This window comes from Anas platyrhynchos, chromosome 35 (assembly GCF_047663525.1).
Source record: "Anas platyrhynchos isolate ZD024472 breed Pekin duck chromosome 35, IASCAAS_PekinDuck_T2T, whole genome shotgun sequence".
NCBI classification, from domain to species: domain Eukaryota; kingdom Metazoa; phylum Chordata; class Aves; order Anseriformes; family Anatidae; genus Anas; species Anas platyrhynchos.
In genome coordinates, this window is record NC_092623.1 from 5094215 (window position 1) to 5113028 (window position 18814).

The 18814-nt window shown below is 41.9% G+C and overlaps 2 protein-coding genes across 2 annotated transcripts; both read right to left on the reverse strand.

The window, feature by feature from the left end:
• Positions 1–783: 783 nt before the first annotated feature.
• On the reverse strand, positions 784–3146 carry LOC140000927 (uncharacterized). The gene is made up of 3 exons (XM_072032034.1): positions 3142–3146; positions 1617–2718; positions 784–1059 (listed from the first exon to the last, which is right to left on the reverse strand). The coding sequence occupies exons 1-2, from the start codon at positions 3144–3146 to the stop codon at positions 1644–1646; spliced, it is 1080 nt and encodes a 359-aa protein (XP_071888135.1). The 3' UTR covers positions 784–1059; positions 1617–1643.
• LOC140000928 (ubiquitin carboxyl-terminal hydrolase 42-like) lies at positions 2913–10272 on the reverse strand. Its single transcript, XM_072032035.1, has 13 exons — positions 10245–10272; positions 9620–9820; positions 8925–9035; positions 8663–8765; positions 8391–8458; positions 8164–8234; positions 7549–7631; positions 6520–6631; positions 6003–6143; positions 5708–5808; positions 5103–5244; positions 4141–4422; positions 2913–3341 (listed from the first exon to the last, which is right to left on the reverse strand). The coding sequence occupies exons 1-13, from the start codon at positions 10270–10272 to the stop codon at positions 3249–3251; spliced, it is 1536 nt and encodes a 511-aa protein (XP_071888136.1). The 3' UTR covers positions 2913–3248.
• Positions 10273–18814: the final 8542 nt, after the last annotated feature.

Below are 18814 nucleotides of genomic sequence, written 5' to 3' on the forward strand. Positions count from 1 at the left end.
CAGTGTTGGAAATGAAAAAAAGCAGCCTGTTTCTTCAGAGTCTTAAGCCTATGCTACTAGGAAAACAAAACAAAACAAAACAAAACAAAACAAAACAAGAGGAGAGGAGAACAACAGCGGGAAATTTACCTATTCTCCAGGTGTTCAATTGCAAAGCCTCCGCTGGAGGATCAACAGCTGTGAATTCAGCGTGCTTAGGAGAAATCAGATCTACGTCTGAACCACAACTATTTCAGTAGTATCACTAACTTATGTTACTCTGAAGAAGCAGTCAGCACCGTTTCTATGTTAGGAAATAGCTGAACAGAGTCTGTTATTCACAGGAATTATTCAGGCAGGCTTCTTTAGGAAGGCTGGGTTTCACTAGAACATTACTAGCCTGTAAGCCTCATGGCATCACCTTCCATCTTGACTGCTAAACCTCCTTGCTCCCTACTATCTTCTTTGCCAAGATACAGCTGTCCACGTTTACTTTTCCTACTTGGCTGGACTGAATTTAAGAAGGGATCTTGCAACTCTTCCTCTTGTTTGCCACTTAATCATCACACCAAATGAAAACTATTTGCCTTTCACCTCTTTATTTCAGGCATTCTTTCCTAGTGGTCATTTAAAAACGGAAAGAAAAAGTCCATCAGCTTTTTTTTTTAATATCCAGCAGACTGTTAAGTCACCAAGCACTTCAAGACTGTTGGAAATAATCTCTACATTAATAGAAAAGGAATTCCTCAAACACACTGCGGCCGCTTACCTTTAATACACTCGTTGGATGAGATGGAGGTGTATTTCTTGCTTTCGCCTGCACTGGAAGGCTTCCCTTCCTTGTAAGGTTGTTTACTGCTCTCACTTCTGCATTGCTCACATGAAGAGCCATCTGGAGGATGGGATTCTTCCTTCTTCTCCCGCGTTATCTTCTGGAAATGAGGATCTAAGTGTTCCAAGGAGCCTTTCACTTTCCTGCTGTTTCTCTTTTTTCTTCTTTTTCTTCTCCTTTTTCTTCTTGTTTTACGCTTGGGATTGGCATTGTCAAAGTGGAGCACACAGAAACACAAATCGTGAAGTCTGAAAGAAACATGCAAGTTTAAAAGAGAAAAAAAGATGTGGCACTTGTTGCCTATATGAAACTTTATTTATTTTACCACAGGTGATGATTTGCAGCATGTCAGCTATTTTGTGGTGCTTTGTGCACACGCAACTTACTTTAGATGTAGCAAACTTAAGCCCTCAGATTGGAGGACCATAGGTCCTGGTTTGTACACAGATCATTAACAATGGCTAGCTCTGGAATACGTGCAAGCAGAAAAAAACTTTTAACCTAATCCAGAATGGTGTACGGATGTGTTTCCAACTATGTGGTCCAAAGCTAGTGCTCTGAAACAATTCAGCAATAGCTTTCCTATCTTCACTGATCAACCTAACAACATGATCCCCAGCCAGCTGATGCTATCTAAGTAACTTAGAAAATACCAGAAAAAAAAAAAAAAAAAAAAAAAAAAAAGAAGAAGAAAAAAAGAGAAGAAAAAAAAAAAGGAGAAAAAAAAAAAAAGAAGGAATACATGAGAAGCACCCAGAAAAGAATTAGGATAAAAAATGCGGAGTATGCTGGAATCCTTGCTTACTTGGAATCCTTCTCTCCATGTTTATCCTTAGACTTCTTTTTCTTCTAGAACTTGTGATATTTTTGCATTTTTTTCACCACCTAAAAGCTCCTTTTCTATCTTTCTGTCTTTCCTTTCTATTTCACTTTCACTACCTTCTGCACGGGTAGATTTTCTTTTTCTGTTTCCTTCTGTTTCATTTTTCTGGCGACAGTTCTCCAAATGAGCTGACACAGGTGGAAGCGCATGTCTTTCACGAGAATGTCTTCCAGAATGTTGCTGAGATACCGAGCAACGATGCAAGTCTGCTCGGGGTGTGCTAAAGCGACGTCCATCTTCATCTCTCAAGAGGGAACCGTGAGGCCATCCACTTTTGTAATGATAATGCTTATGTGACCTGCCGTAGTAAGTTGCAGTCCATTTGTCAAAGGCTGCATCGCCGTGAGAGAACTTTCTCTCTCTACTGTCTCCTGTCGCATGAGGTGAATAGTAATCATTGTAATAGCTACAACTTTCCCACCTCCGTGCTTCATCTCGATAGTATCTTTCTCTGCTCCAACTTCTTTCCCCTTTGGATCGGTAATATCTATTGCTACCTTGTTCTGATCTTCCTCCGCTGCCAGATCTGTACTTTGAATATTTGACTGCTCTTCTGCCATTCTCAGGGCTGTTTCTTTCACCAGGGAAAGATCTGCACCTGCTTCCCTCCCAGTGCTCCTGCTTGTGACGCTTTTGATGAACAACTTCCACGCTCTGAGAACACCTCCTCTTGCTGGAAGGACCTGCTTTTTGACTCTCCTTCTCTTCACTAGGAGCATGTTCCCTCTTGCTTTGGTAATGCTCTTTCTCAGTGTTTTTAGTCTTGTCCTTTCTACCTTGGCATCTCTCTGCAATAGCTGAGGAGGAAAGCTTTTTAGAGCTACATTCAGTGTCACACTCGAGAGAGGAAGTTTGCCGCAATTTCTCACCAGGCTCAGAAGACTCTTTGCCGTACAAAACGTTTTCTTTTGAAATGAGGTCACGTTCTTTTGATCTTCTTGGTTTCTCCTTGTCTCCACCGTCATCACATTGGTACTGTGCGAGGTATTCATCCTTCCCAGTAGATTTCGGAGGGTCCGCGACACTGCACAAAATAAAATCACATTTCTCACTTCTGCTGAAGGACGTGAAGATTAACAGTAAAACCTTCCAAAGGCAAACAAACAAACAAAAACCTCCAGACTACAGGAACACTCGCAGAGATATGCCATTTAGAAACCTCTCCTGTGATTAGGACACCTTCTCCAGCTCCCTGAGAAAGTGCTTTCTCCCCTCTTGCTTCTGAAGCCATTGCACTAAAAAAGCAAATGCATCCGTCTCCTTCCACCTGCTGCTCTGAGAAAAAAGGCATAGGGGCGAGCGGGGAACAGCCAGTGTTTCTCCAGACAGTGGAGAAAAATGGAAAAACATTCTATGAAGGAACACAAGTTCTCCTTGAGGCACCAACCTGCATCAGAGTGATATGCTCAGTGCTGATCATTAGTTCTGTTCGTAACGCTGGACATACAGCATGGAATTGTACTAATTTAAATCCTTCCATTAAATACTATTAGTAGACAGATAAAACCGTAACGAACTTCCATAAGGTCTTGTCTTAATCAGACTGTGCTCATTTTACCTCGTTTCCTCTGACAAGCTGTTCAGCTGGCTGGCTGTGAGGGACTCCGTGATGATTTCTCGATTGACTGAAGGCATAGCTCCAGGCATCTGCAATCAAAACGCACAAGTCAGCAGACAAAAAAATACTATTTGTAGTAGTACTGAGGACTAGTCTTGTCAGAATTTCTCCATTAAATGGTAAGCAAGACCGTTTTGAGTTGTATGCATTATCTACACTTCAAAGATAACCCCAACTCACCTCCCAAAATCTACTTTATGAAACTTAGGAATTTTTATCTCAGCTGAGCTTAAGTTGACAAGTTCTAATGTAAGCTCAGGTCTGCAAATTCTAATGGGATAATACCACAAAGTCTTACAATCACATTTGTGCTGTGTTTTCTCAGTATTTCACCTGAATTAGGAACACAATAAACACTCCCGAATACATCATAGGTGAGAAATTCTCGATGGAGCAAATCTATGTTTCAAGCAATCCATTTGTTTTAGAAAAGAACATCTCAGAAGGTTTAACAGGTTCAACTCGGCAAGTGGAATCATCAAGTTTCAGTCCGTTTTCTTTCGATTCATTAACTAACCTAATAGCACCATTTAGTGAATCGGTTTTTGGCAGCTCATGCTGGGATCTTCCTTCGTCAGCATTCTGACAGGAAGAACCGGAATGCTGCAATGTACGGACTACCTTTCCAACCAAAATTCCATTAGAGGACATTGCATTGCAATTCCTTTTAAATAAGCCCTTTGACTCCTCCTCAGATTTTCCTGAAGATTCTGCACCGTAAGGGACTGTGTTATCAGAGCTGAGTTTAGGATTTTCATTCACTGTTGGCTCCACAAAAATCTCATCAGAAACTTTTTTGCTTGTTTGCATTTGCTTCATTTGCATTACCGAATTTGTAATTGTGGATGAAGGAACAGCCTGGTAGAGATCTTCGTCCTCCGCAGCACTGCTAAGACAGTCAGGCTGTGACACAGTCCGACGAGCAGGCAATTTATTGTGAATACTGGTGGTGATCTTCTGTTTTCTTGACGGATCAGTAATTGAAGGCCTGGTAATTGTCTGGTTTTGAACACAGGCCATCGGTGGTGCTGAAGATGGCCTTTTTAGGGTGACACCAGTGGTCTTTGCGTCCTCTTTTATGGATCCATTTCCATTTAAACGGCTTGAATTCTGTATTTAAAAAGAAGAAATGGCAAGATGGATTAACGCAAACACTGCATTTAACATTTTGAAACACAAAACTCTCCTACTGAGTATTTCTGCAAATGGTCTTAACACCTACAAAGAAAAACACACTGCCCTTTAAAGATAAATGCAAGTCCAATAAGCGTATTCAATTCCTGCTTTTGGTTTACAGCCAATTGGAATCAAATTAACATCATCTTTGAAAACCAGCCAAACAACTTAACATTACCTGCTGCTATTCCCAAATATATTTATTTTCCCCTTTAAACATACCCTGAAAAGCCTGAAGGAATTGTTCTGGTGCTCAGGAATAAGACAATTAGTTTTCCCTGTCTTAGCTAAAGTGACGACGATAGGAAAAACAAGTCCTCTTTTAAATGATTCGAGGATTAGTACACTCTGCTTAAATTGTCAAAGAGCGTAGCTCTCTGTGCTTTAGAAAGCTGTCTTGGAGGTATTAAGTAATGGAGTCGCATGGCTGCACAATTTAGCAGTAACCACTGTTTGAATGACTCTGGCTGTAGCATGAAGGCTGTGAAGAAAGCTGCAGCATGGGAAGGAAAACAAAACTAAGATGCTGAAAACCAAACAAAAAACCCCACACCAAACCCCAAACCCACTAGCAGTTTGGTGCCGTTACCTGCCCTCCCACTTCCCTGAATTACCTTAATCATATGAGGAAGAAGTCGTGGTCCCATAAATCCAGCCTGCTTACTATTAGCCCCCTGCTGACCAGGAGGGAATGAACAGGGATAAGATGGTGCTGGCAAGTAAAACGCACGTTCTCCAAGTGTCAAATCATAGCGCCTTCAGAAAAGAGCAGTGATCGGAGTTTAGTTTTTCTTTCAGCCTACTCTTGGATTAAATCCCATCCTATAATTTTAGAGGAACAGTTCATACGATATGGAAGCCTTCTCTACAGAAGGCTTCGCCAAGACTACAAACTGAAAAGGAGAGAACAGTCTTCCTACTAAGACTATCACTTTCAGAACAATAATTCATTCTTACACGACAGATGACCTTCATTTTTCTCCTTCTCTAAATTAGCCAGCTACAGGTAACACATAGATAGCAATTTACACAAGTGCTGCAGTTTCAGGCCAAGCAACAAAAGATAATAAATGACACAGAGAATTTCAGGTTAGACAGAACTGAATTAGACAAATAATAATCTTTCCCTGGGATAGCAAGAAAAACACTTGCAAAACAGAAAAATATCAATAACAGGAAAGTAAATCTCTTCTGAACACATGTTAAGATTTGTTATTACCTGATATAAAAAAGTATGTAAGCTTGCTGACCAAGAACTCTCTTAATGTCAGTACGGACTACTTTAGCATCATTCATCTGATACCAAAGTCCATTACCAGCCTGCAAATAAAGACAACCATTTCTTTAGGTGAATTGCACGTGTTCCAAATGAAATCACGGATAGGAACAAAATACACACGTGTCAAATAAAAATATAATGAAATCTTTTTCCCTAGAAACAGTAGCTGCTAGTCACGCTTTCACTGGTTTGCCAGCACAACCTTTACCCTGTTAGAAATGCTGTTGACTTCTACCTTTACATAGCATATATAGTGTCCTGAGTGACAGCTGACACCGTGATGTACCAGCACCGCGTATAAGGCATAGAGCAGTGGTTCTCCCATTGACTGTGACATGTAGGCTCTCAGGTCCAAATACTCCGGATATTTCACCACCTAAAGAGAGACCAAGAAGATAGAAAATTATCCCAGAGTACTTCGTGGACTAGCCAGAGAAAAACACTTCCAAAAAACACAGACTAGAATTTATTTCTAGAATATATTTCTAGAAGATATTTCTTGATTCACTACAAATAAGTCTTCCCATAAACAATGTTTAAGACTAGAAGTTGCAGAGAACTGTTTCCTGATGAATCAGCCTTCTCAGAGGAAAGCATATGCTTCTTGTCAAGCGGGAACTTTATTGATATTAAGAGAAAGAATAAGCCATAGTCGTTAGTCTACAATTACTGTCTGAAAATATAAACAACTTTCAGCTTTGGGGGATGTCCCATTACACGATGATATAGTTGCATTACAGTGGTAAATATACCTTGTTGATCTTTCCACCTGTGAAATCTGCAAATCTTTTCAGTGATATTGTGAGAACCTTGGAAGAACGGTGTATGGTAAATCTCTTGGATGCAGGAACCATCTTATTACACCTTAAAAACAAGCAGAGATAAGTGTTTGAAGGCATCTTCTTTTTTCGCCCCCAAAACAAACTCGTTTTAATGTCTCACGCATGCCTATGCTATTTGAATGACATTTACTTGCATAATAGGTTGGTCTTTTTTCTTTTCATAAACCCATGCACTGCGTGTCAGGTTTGTTAATACAGTGAAGAAGGTAAATTCTCCCAAAACCCCGGGCATAGCAGGAACAGGAATCTCTCACGAAAGGGTATTACCAGGTTGGATGGCAAGGTACCATTTCTTGGTCTACAAAAGTGGCTATTTGAACTCCAATCCTGGATACATTCTTTCAGCTTTCAAGGGAAATACAAATAATGAAAGTGGAACGAGAGAGCCTTGGTCCCCAGGACTAGAAATTGCAAATAATCTCCAACATAGGTCGTCTATCAACATCAAAAATACAACAGAAGCACATGGTCATTCTACAGGAGGGAGACATTTAACAGTAGGAAGTCTTCATGTACTGAGCTTGTCTGGAAAGACACTGAAACTGTCTGCCATCCTTTGAAACACAATAGTTCAGTTTGATACATTGCCCGCTCCAAGGTAGGACCTACAGTGTAAGCAGTGAAAATTAGCCACTAGCCCAGAGAACAATGGAAACTGGGCAGTTTACATCAAGAAAAGTACTGTCGAGAGCTAAAAAATAGAAAGAACAAAAGTATCTCTTTTTGAATTCTGATGGCAAAATACGAGCCAGAGAATTGCAAACCCATAGGGAATGCCTCTGAACAAGACTTCCCCCCTCCAAAGAAACAAAAATCCAAGTGTTTTATAAACTTCCACAAAACTCGTAAGTAGATCCAAAGTTTAGAGGTAGTCCAACAGAGTCATGCAACATATAAAACTGACATCTAGGATTAAGACCTAATTCGTCAAAATCTTACTCGCTACATTTATAGCAATTCTCTCCACCCAGCTCTTCAGGTTTCACAAAGAGTTCCAGAGCTCTGGTAACAGATGAAACCGCCTAGAGGAGCGAGAAAGAAGAGCGTAAAGTCACCGTAAATTCAAAATTCCAGAGACGTACTAGTAGTTTGTAAGAGAATCTTACTAACATACTCCAGCGATCTACTATGAGCACTGTGAAGAAGGAGGCAGAAAGAGCATGCTCAGCATTGACCTCACCTGGAAGTCATTTGACTTCGGAACAAATACTTTTCCAGTAGCCTAGACAGCACCTATAGTGTGCTTTGTCATCAATACTGGGGACAAATTCATCAGTCTAACAATTAGATGTACATTGGGGTAGAACAACAGAGAAGTATGACAGCATTATAATTTTTGCAGAAAGAGAATTCTTTCCCCTTAAACCCAATGCAAATGTGGAGACTATTTACATGGGTTCCACAGAAGGACAAAGTCCAATCCACTTCCTTAGCACCACCAAGCTCTTACGTTTTAACATTATATGTGGTTTGGTTTTTTAAGGTAAACAAGTTTAATTTAGAAAGTTAGGCATGTACTTAAACATCATGAATTATATTTAGAAAACATCTTACCTTTATATCCAAAGTGATATCAAGAAATGCCTCATACGTATCCGAAACTGCTTTGCAATTCAAGCACTTCACTGGAAGCAAAATATAAATGCTTAACCTTATGTGAAGGAGACTAACTGTCCAAATTCAAGTTGTTGCCAGATACTACTTTAGACAAACTACAGACTGCTTTACTACCGACAAAAGACACAGATCAGTTCTAAGGACAGGAATATTTTTTAAAGTACCTCTCGATCTTAGAAATCCTCCAAATATTTGATGAATGATGGTGGTAGCTTGAGAAGATCTGTCCAATCTGGAAATAAATTATAATCAGACCTCAGAAGATTTAAGGCGCAGAGTTAACTCTTCAAAGAGTTTTATGAAAACTAAGGATGATGTAGACTTTCGTTGCTGATAGTAAATAAGGCACTAAAAGGTGCTAGAGATCATTTTTGATAGTAAATAAAGGACTAGAAGGTGCTAGAGAATGTATGAAAGTGAACTTGTTTATGCTTACTCGGTGCTTCCATTCAAGCACGCTTCCTGCATAGCATCAACAGTATAGCGCAAGAACTCGTGTGCGTCTTCTTGACTGCCAAAACGGAAATGTTGTCCTATTCCTAAAGAAGAAGATGATAGTATTCACCTCATTTAAAAATGAAATCATTCTTGTATTTCTAAAATCTCTCTTCTTTCTAGTGTTAAAACCACTTATACACATCAAATAAGTATTTGAAGATTACAAGCTATCGAAAAGAAACACATCTGAAGCCACTTACGACTGAGATTACTGATAACATGCGTAGGCTCGATGGCATCAACAGTGCAACGCAGGGCCTGGTTAATGTGAGTCTCCATTGTGCACATCATGCAAAAATCTTGTTCACGACCTGAAGAGTGAAAGAAGAAAGCATCCCAGTCCAGCAAAATATCCATAACTACAAACAAACATCTAAGTAAAATTTAAACTATAGATACGATATCCACTCTCCTTGCTACATTCTATTCTCCCAAGATGCCAATGTCCCAACAGTCTTGTAACATTTCATTTCACACAACTTTACAGAATAAAAATATCCACTAAGCCTGTATTCAAATGCATTTTGTGATGAGAAATCTAAAAGACTACTGCAAAGTCACATTTGTAAAGGCTGACAGGAATGTGAACTCCACAGGCTGAAAAATGTATTACTCTCTAAAATTACTACTAAATGCATTACTGTCCAATGCACTTCATTATTCCCACGAAGCAATAAATGATCCTTTAATAAATACATAAATAAATAAATTCATTCATTAAACAAACAGTGCATTAATTGCACTCCGTATGCTATTCGGAGCCCACTGCTAATACAGTGCTCAAAGCCAGCTTCTACAGGTAAAATCAGGCAAATAAGCTTGTCTCAGAATCACTGCTGTTCTTTCACCTTCAGAGCTGTCCAACAGATTTGAAATACTCTTAGAAAGTACTCACATGACTGGCCGTGCTCGAGAGAAAGCATGTAATTGGCAAGTGGGGGTGTGTAGGTCAAACACTGTAGAGTAGCATTAAGAAAACATGTGTTGCCAAGATTGTACAGGCCAACTCCAACACTTTGTGTTTCTCGCCAATCCATACAAATCTTCTCAGCTGGAAAAAGAATGCTCTGTGGTGGAGCAATTCCATCATTAACAACTGCAAGAAAGTTAAATTTAAAAAGAGATTTTGTTTGTTTGTTTCTAAGGAAGGTATTTAAAAAAATACTATTCTGCAGGAGCACCTAGAGGAGCTAGCTACAATCCAAGCCAGAAAAAAATTATTGCAGACAGCTTTAATACCGCCAAATTCAAATTGGCTGGTCAACACAATGTTTTGGGGAAAAAAAAAAAACACAAAAAAACAGCTTTCGTCAACCATTTTAATTTTTCTAAGGCAAGGCTAACTGCCATTCTGTTTGTAGTACCTAATGCCAAGTTCCTCTCCATCTATAATCTTTAACCTGATTAACTCAACTACTGTTTTTTTCCTTATTATAACTTAAACCACAAGCTTAGACTTGAAATTATACGGAAAAAAGGTAAAAACTAGTAACTAGGAATGACGGTACCCCTACAGATACCAGATCTTTTCCTGAGCAATGTTATCATTCAAAAAACGTGTGAAAAATGGAAGCTGTGAATAGCAACAATCAAACACTTTTCTTTGCAAAACGGAAAAGACATGGATGAATCTGTGCATTACAAAAAGCTCCCCATATTTCTCTGTTGGCTGTAAATATATCAAAATTAATTTCTGTAACATCAGTCACTTCAGTTGCCTTAGGGGATTCGCTTTTGAAGTCTTTGTTCACACTAGTCCCCTTCTCTATCAGTGCAACAAGTAAGAACTGCATTTTCTACTTTTGCTTTGAAGAAAATGGAGTCAGGATAAAGCTCACACTTACTTAGATCTCTTGGGGCAAAAGCCTTAGATTTTTCAGATGATCTACAGTAAATAGCACCTCCACGTCCTTGGGCCACAGAGACTTGGCTTGAATCTTCTGCAGGCGGTATCTGGCCCCAGTTTGCGGTGCGTGACATCAGTATTTTAGTACTTGGTTTCTTGGATTTGCCAGACCGCCTTGAAGAGGGCTTTTTAGACTTTGAAGATTTGGGCTTCTTAACTACGGTCATTGTTGACATCTGCGACAGAGACAGAAGTTCTGGTTGACGTAAGAATATCAAGAAGCATTCCAAGAAGAAAAGAATAGCAGAAGTCCTGTCACTTAATCTCAAAGAAACAGCCTTAAGAACTAAATCGCTGGTATGAATGATTTAAAAAGAATCCCCAAACTAAACACACAAAGTGAAAATTTCCATCTAAACTCTATCGGTATTACTTTTAGCTTCTGCAGAACTAGTGGCTGATGCCATTTCTTTCACTTCCGTAGGATTTTAATCCATTACAACTCTGGAGTCTTTTTAATATAAAAATGTAGAAGACATTCTCTGAGGGGAATCAGTTATTTATTGATTTCCAGAGTTGCACAATTATCTGTTAATTATTACCTATGATCTAATAGATAATTGTTGCAATTATCTATTGCTGGCGTTAGTAATGGAACACTATTACTTCACTGCCTGCGTTTTTCTGTTTCGTGTGCACAAAGGTACCCAGAACTCACTGCTCCTTTTCTTCTGTCTTTCCAGGGATCGCCCTCTACCTCACTGTCTACTGCACCAATCATGAGGGGTTTGTTGTTATTCTATAATGAGCCTAGCTTTTAAATACACCTTTTCTGGGCGTCACTTTGTGATAGCAAGTTAATTTGTGAGGGCTCCTCAGTCTACATCATGTGGTCGCTTTTTCCAGGTGAAAAAGCGGAGCCGTAAGTGGCAGTACACTAAAGCCCTGGCATGTTGAGATCCAAGAAGAGAGATGTTTGGCCCTCCTTCTCACTCCTGGGAACCATATACCTCAAAACCCACAGAGGATGGGCTATATCTCAGAGAAATCTTGGGAAAGGAGAGCATGAAGAGCACGTTTGCAAATTTATTTCTCCCTGGGCTTCTTCTGCTTCTCCACGAAATACGAGTTTGAATATAACTTTGGCAGCAGTACTTCTGGTGTTTTACTCCTACCACATTTAAAACTCCTACAAAAAACTGAAACGTTAGACTAAAAAGCAGCTCTTTCCGTTCTGCTTTGTAAAGTTGCACGTTTTCCTCATGCAAAACAACAGGGCAATGTAAGCTAGAAACGGAAATGCTGAATGTAAAACAAAACAAAACAAACCTCAGCCCTCCAGGACAAAAGCCAATAACTGCTACAAAGTCCTTTTTAAAATGCTGATTAGGTTTCAAGGTGATACCGCTTTAAATAAGCATAATTGTGTGTCCGTAGGCAGAAGCATCCATGACAGGATGAACTTCTATACTTCATGTTTTGTTACTGTCTTACTGTAGCACACAGGGACTTGTTACCTATAGGGAAACCACTAACCTAATGGAGCGTTTAAAACATAAGCTAGTTTGTTATACCAAAATGACTGAGAGAACAAAGCATAAAGTGCTTTCAGATTTCTAGCACGCCTTGATTGCTATCCATTAAACTTCAGACACGTTAAACAAAACACAGTAAATAAGAAAACTCCTAGTCCCACAGCTGGCAAATTATGTGCAGAGGTTGTAACTAGAACTTTTTTCCCTTGACATTTTACATTTAAGATTGATTTTAAATCCATTCTATACACACTTTCCGTTCCTGAAAAAACAATACGCAAACCTGAAAAATGCATTTACACGAGAAATGAAGTCGTCCTTGTCCGACTGGAAGACTAAGGTGACAGCTCCTGGGCTCAGGGATTTTCAGATAAGCTCCGATCTTCACCAGTGACAGCTCCTTTTTTCGCATTGAAAGAGAAAATGTTTCAGCAACACACTGAAAACACACTTAAGGGACAAGAAACAAAATTAAGACTGTAGTGAGAAGGAGAAAAGAAAAACAATACTGGGGAAGAAAGGAAAAGGTAAAGGAAAAAGGAAAAAGGAAAAAAGCCTTGATCTTTATACTGACCAACGAGATAAGCCTTACACATTTTTAAGTTTATTTTTGACAACTGATTGAGGCGTTACCAGGTATTAAGTACGATTCAAGAGCAAATATTAACACTAGAAAGAAGAAATCCGATCCACCACCACCGTTTCAAAATACATCCATTTCTAATGTGGAGATAACGTCTCTCTGACAAGGTAGTAGAAAAACTGTAAATACCGACAGAGCTTCCTCTCACGATGTTCCATATACATACCGATGCTGTTCCTACACCTACGCTCTGAGCATAAATTTATGTTGACATGAGTATCGGGTGTTACTCCTCTCTTTGTTTGCCTTGAGAGACACACCTCTTGTCCACTGAAAAGTAAACTCAAGATTCCAGATCAGTTAAGACAGTTGCTATCCCCCCATTCAGAGTTCTGCAGCAGCACTGTTCAGATGTGTTTAGCAGTCTCTTTAGAAAATGTTATCACTTAGGACCTGCTTCTCAGTAGGTACACGTTTGGCCTCTGCTTAGCAGAGAGTCGATCCCAGCTTAAGCTTTCGTACAAGAGCCCCTTCACGAAACGGACTTGGGCCCTGACATAACTGAGCTTAACCTTTAACCTTGAAGCTTCCTTAAAGAAGGAAGCAGCACCCAGGCCAGGAAATAGAAATTAATCGTCACTTTACCCTGAAACGCAGTGAGCTATTCTGTGCTGGCAGGATTGCTGCCGGGCTGGCCGACGAGGCGGCGGGCAGCTCCCCGGGGCCACAGGGCCTGTCACAGGGAGCCGCCGGAGGTCTCCAAGGTCCGGGAACAGCGGCAACAGCGGCAACAGCGAGGACAGAGGGGACAGCAGCAACAGCAGCAGCCACCTCAGCCAGGGCCGTCTCCACAACCGCCAAAACGGTCTCGGAATGCTGCCGAACTCGGAGCTCCAGCGTGACGCCTTTTGAACCTGGCCGCTGGAAGGACCTGCTTTTTGACTCTCCTTCTCTTCACTAGGAGCATGTTCCCTCTTGCTTTGGTAATGCTCTTTCTCAGTGTTTTTAGTCTTGTCCTTTCTACCTTGGCATCTCTCTGCAATAGCTGAGGAGGAAAGCTTTTTAGAGCTACATTCAGTGTCACACTTGAGAGAGGAAGTTTGCCGCAATTTCTCACCAGGCTCAGAAGACTCTTTGCCGTACAAAACGTTTTCTTTTGAAATAAGGTCACGTTCTTTTGATCTTCTTGGTTTCTCCTTGTCTCCACTGTCATCACATTGGTACTGTGCGAGGTATTCATCCTTCCCAGTAGATTTCGGACGGTCCGCGACACTGCACAAAATAAAATCACATTTCTCACTTCTGCTGAAGGACGTGAAGATTAACAGTAAAACCTTCCAAAGGCAAACAAACAAACAAAAACCTCTGGACTACAGGAACACTCGCAAAGATATGCCATTTAGAAACCTCTCCTGTGATTAGGACACCTTCTCCAGCTCCCAGAGAAAGTGTTTTTTCCCCTCTTGCTTCTGAAGCCATTGCACTAAAAAAGCACACGCATCTGTCTCCCTCCACATGCTGCTGCTCTGAATAAGAGCCAGAAGATTCAAAACCACCCTATTTGGTCTCCCCACATAGCCGAAAAAGACACCAGTTGAAACAGAGTTTTCTACCTCTCTCCCAAGAGTTTACATTCACATATCTTGTGACTGCAAAAATAGAAGGCGGGGCTCAAAAGGAACAGCCAGTGTTGGAAATGAAAAAAAGCAGCCCGTTTCTTTAGAGTCTTAAGCCTATGCTACTAAGAAAAAAAAAAAAAAACAAAAAACAAAACAAGAGGAGAGGAGAACAACAGCGGGAAATTTACCTATTCTCCAGGTGTTCAATTGCAAAGCCTCCTCTGGAGGATCAACAGCTGTGAATTCAGCGTGCTTAGGAGAAATCAGATCTACGTCTGAACCACAACTATTTCAGTAGCATCACTAACTTATGTTACTCTGAAGAAGCAGTCAGCACCGTTTCTATGTTAGGAAATAGCTGAACACAGTCTGTTATTCACAGGAATTATTCAGGCAGGCTTCTTTAGGAAGGCTGGGTTTCACTAGAACATTGCTCCGCAAGTCCCTTCTATTCCTTTTCCCCTTAGAATCTGGGGATGTTTCAGCTAAAAAGGAGGGCAGAAACACTCTCCGTAGGTCTCCACCATGTAGTAAAACAGCGCTGTGTACCTGGTTAACTTCTGCAGCCAGCAAAGCATTGCTATTTGCAGTAGTGCCCTGACCCCAGCCTCTTGCTGAGCTCCGTCCTGTGCTGCTCGGATGCTCCCGCTGCTCAGACACGGGGGCTTAGAGAGCCACCGGGCCAGCACAAGCCCCCGAGCTCACTGTCAAACTTCACTTTTGGCATCTTTCACTTCACCATCGCCGCCGGACGAGGAGCCCAGCAATGCCTGACGCCGCTCCGGGCTCACCTAAACGCGGGGCAGGAAATTCAGATTCAAAGCTGCGAAGGTTTTTCTTAGTGAAAGCATGGAATGAGTGGCCATCGGTGACTAACCTTACAGGAAGGCATTCACTTTGTGAATGCTGCAGTGAGTGAAGACTGAAGGCGTTTTCTGAGTGACCTAAGGAGAGCCCTCCCCGAAAAGCAGGACGTTTTATTGTCTATGTAACATCTCCTTTGAAGGCTCGAGCATGAGATACACCAGGTTTAAAATCTCAAGACACGGATCTGCCACCACAGAAGCAATACATTTCATCTACTAAGCCTAAATACCGTATTTTGCCTCCTCTGTAGGTTTAAAAAAACACGGCCATGCTCGAAGGAATGCATTCTCAGATATTCTACGTATTTACAGTGCTTTAATTAATACCACAGACATGTTGTGCTGTTGAGGGGAATTTGCAATTACATTTTCATTTCCAACCAAACGCAGCCTGACACAAATTGGGAGCAAAAGGAACTAATCATCTGGAAGCCGGGATATGCATCATTCGCCATTTTCTAAGAAAATGACAAAAATATAAAACCCCAGCAGTCTGAGAACGTGAGCGCTGAGGTAAAGGCCTGATCAAACAAACGCGCACAACTATGATTTGTCCTTTTAACTCAGCAAAAGTCTGCAAACTGCCATGGTAGCAAATGAGGAGAAGGAGCTGGTATTTACAGAAGTTGCAGCTGAAGATTCAGATAAACCATTCGGGTCGATGCTCCCTTCCTGCAGGTTTAAGCTGCGGTCACATCGCCTATTTCAAACCCTTTTGATTTCTACCAGTCACCCCAGATCCCACCTATTTTGCACGTTTTCCAATCAATGAATTCGCTACATGATTTCTGGGGCAGAAGAGCAGGCCTGGTGAAGAGGAGCATGCCTGGTGCCATCATTCAATCAAATCAAAAGCGTCCAGGAGAAGCCCGGGGTGTGGTACTCACAGGGAATGTTTGCGAGCGGCCAAGTTCAGCAGAAGAGAATAGGCAGGACTGGAAGCCCAGGGGAACGAGATGCATCTGTTGTTGCAGGCAGCCCCAGCAAAATGTTACAGCTTCACTAGCCTGGGGCATGATTCCCCCCTTCCCTTTTCACAGCCAAGTACAATATTAGCTTGCCTTTTCTTTTTTTTTTTTTTTATTATTATTATTATTATTTTTATTTCTTTTTGCCATCGTCAGGCTGAGGCCGGCTGAGAATATTTTGTGTCTAGACTAATAAATGTTTGTGCAGATTTTGCAAGAGCGGCTTATGGGAACAGAATCCACTTTTTGTTTTCTGCTGGAGGAAAAAAAATAAAATAAAAATAAAGGAGGAGCATTAAAAGCAACCAAGCACCCCCGTGCATTTGTTTGAAATTGCATATTACGGTGCTGCTATTTTATGTGCAATCAATACATAATTTGGAAGAAAAAAATGCTTTTAAAATTCAGAGCTACCCCTGAGCAGCTAAGGTTCTCTTGGAAACTGAAGGAGGAGTCTGAAATTATTGTTCTTTTGTTTGCCTCCCCCAGTGGGAAAGGCAGCACACAAGTAGAAACCACTGTGCTTTGAGGCGGCATGAATCATTAAGAATAAAGATTCCTCCCCCCCCTCCCCCTCCAATTAAACATGAGATATTAAAACTGAATCTAGGACAAAGGTAAACTAAACAGACTCCTTCCTTCCCAGGCAGTCAGTGGGTTAAATCAAATATCAAAGGGGCAACATCAACCTTATAACTTCCTCTGCCGAAATTAAAAAAAAAAATAAAGGTAACTTCTATTTTGCCTGCCCCGACCCCAATCGCATCGCCCGAATGGGTGCAAACTGCTGGGATATGTGAGGGCCCAAGCCTACATTTTCCCTTTTTCATATTTCTTGGAGGAGGGCGGGGTATCTCCAGATGAAATGGCTGACCGAGCTTTTTATTTCCTCGCTTTGGGTGGAAATGACTGAATCTTTCCAGGCAGCGGAGCAGTGCTCGACCGGCTCCCTCGGCCTCCCCGCGTGGGAAGAGCTCTGCCGGGAGCAGCCCGCGTAACCCTCAGATGCCAGCCCCATCAGGATTAGGTCCAGCAATGGGATGTTGGCTCCTCTAAGTGAGGACGCATCCTCTCGAAACACATACACAGAGATTTAAATGAGATATTCCCAAGAACACCTGCCTATTCTTTCAGCACGTGTGCAAAGAGTAAATTCATTTTACTTCATTCCTCTTTTTCTCAACTCTCCCCTCCTTCCTCCGGAAGGAAACAGCCAAGCAATATTAGCAGGGCCTTCCTTTTCCCCTGGTGGAGTCCAAGAACGCGAGAATTGAGAAAAGCGACTTGTCAGGAATCAAGTTTAAGAAGAGTGTTTGTGGACTGCGAGGTAAAATACCGGAAGCTGTAATCAGAAACACAACTTTTAACTAAAAAAAGCTTCTTTCCATTGTAAATTATTCCAGTTAGTGAAATAACAAATTAGTTCTCTGCTCAGCCACAGCCTCCTCCACCAAATTTAAGTAGAACCTGCAAAGAAGTCAAAGTTGTAAAACATTTGTCAGATGCAAGGGGCAGCGTTGCGTGGGTTAGCATCACGCTCAGATGCCCACAGTACCAACAGGTGCTTTCTTTCCAGAGGCACTGGCTCCTCCACGAGTTCCCCGCACGAAGAACTGAAGAAGCTGCAGGCAGGGTGAGCCTTCCTCAGTCCTCATCCTCACAGCGAGGAGTACTGGGGACGGGGAGCTGTGTTTCAGCTTGCTAAGAAGCAGAAACCCCCCGAGTTTTCAGACGGGCTCCGCTCAGCTCCCCTTGTGACTGCTGCTCGGGACACGACCCTGCCTTGCTCAGCACCCTCGACTCCAGCAGGTGCTGCTGCTGGCAGCTGCCCTATGTATACAAAGAAGAAGAAACCAACACAGTATTTTCCTGCTTTTAAGTATATCCCAAAGATTTACTAGGCATTGTGACGTTCTGCAGAAGCCCACAGCTGTAACTAAGGTTTGTGGGGTGTAGAGGGGCTGGGGGCTAAACAAGGCCAAGAAGAGCCACATCTCCTCCCCGGTTGTCTCCCCTGTACTCTTTTTAGGACATCCAACATTCCCAGATCTTGTTTTGTCCCAGTGACCAAACAGGAGCCTGGCACTCATGCACTACGCCTTAAAACCTCTACAAACCGTGCGCCTAAGTCACAGCACTCATTATAAGCCGGCAGTTCTTTCTGGTCTCACAAACTATATGTGGCTTGAGAGATGCTCTCCAGATTCAGGGCGCTGAACACCTGCAGCCTTTGCCATAACCATGACAAAGTTCAGGAGCTCCCTGCTGGCTCCAAGGCTGGCTCCAGCAGCGGCTTCAAGCTGTGGGTCAAGAAGGCCAAGACACCCAACGAGAACCTGCAACACCAAGTGGCTTTCTGGAACGGCTCCAAACACAACTGGAAGCCTGTTGTTTTTTTTGGAAGTGAGCTCTTGTGGACCTGTTAGGTGCAAGCAGAAGTCAAACTCTCAAAGCATGTTTGCATCATTAAGCTCTCCATGATCTATCTCCAAGGTCTTCTAAGAGCTAGTAGCAACGTGGTCAGAGTTCTTGCCTGTTTTTCCCTTCACGTTCTTCCACGTCAGCAGCCGTGTGCTCCCTTTGGGCTGACTTCCAGAGCTGGGTAGAAAGGATCCCCTGGAAGCAGAGATGCTGCTTTATGCAACACCTTGCAGCTCACTGCACTCTGAAGGG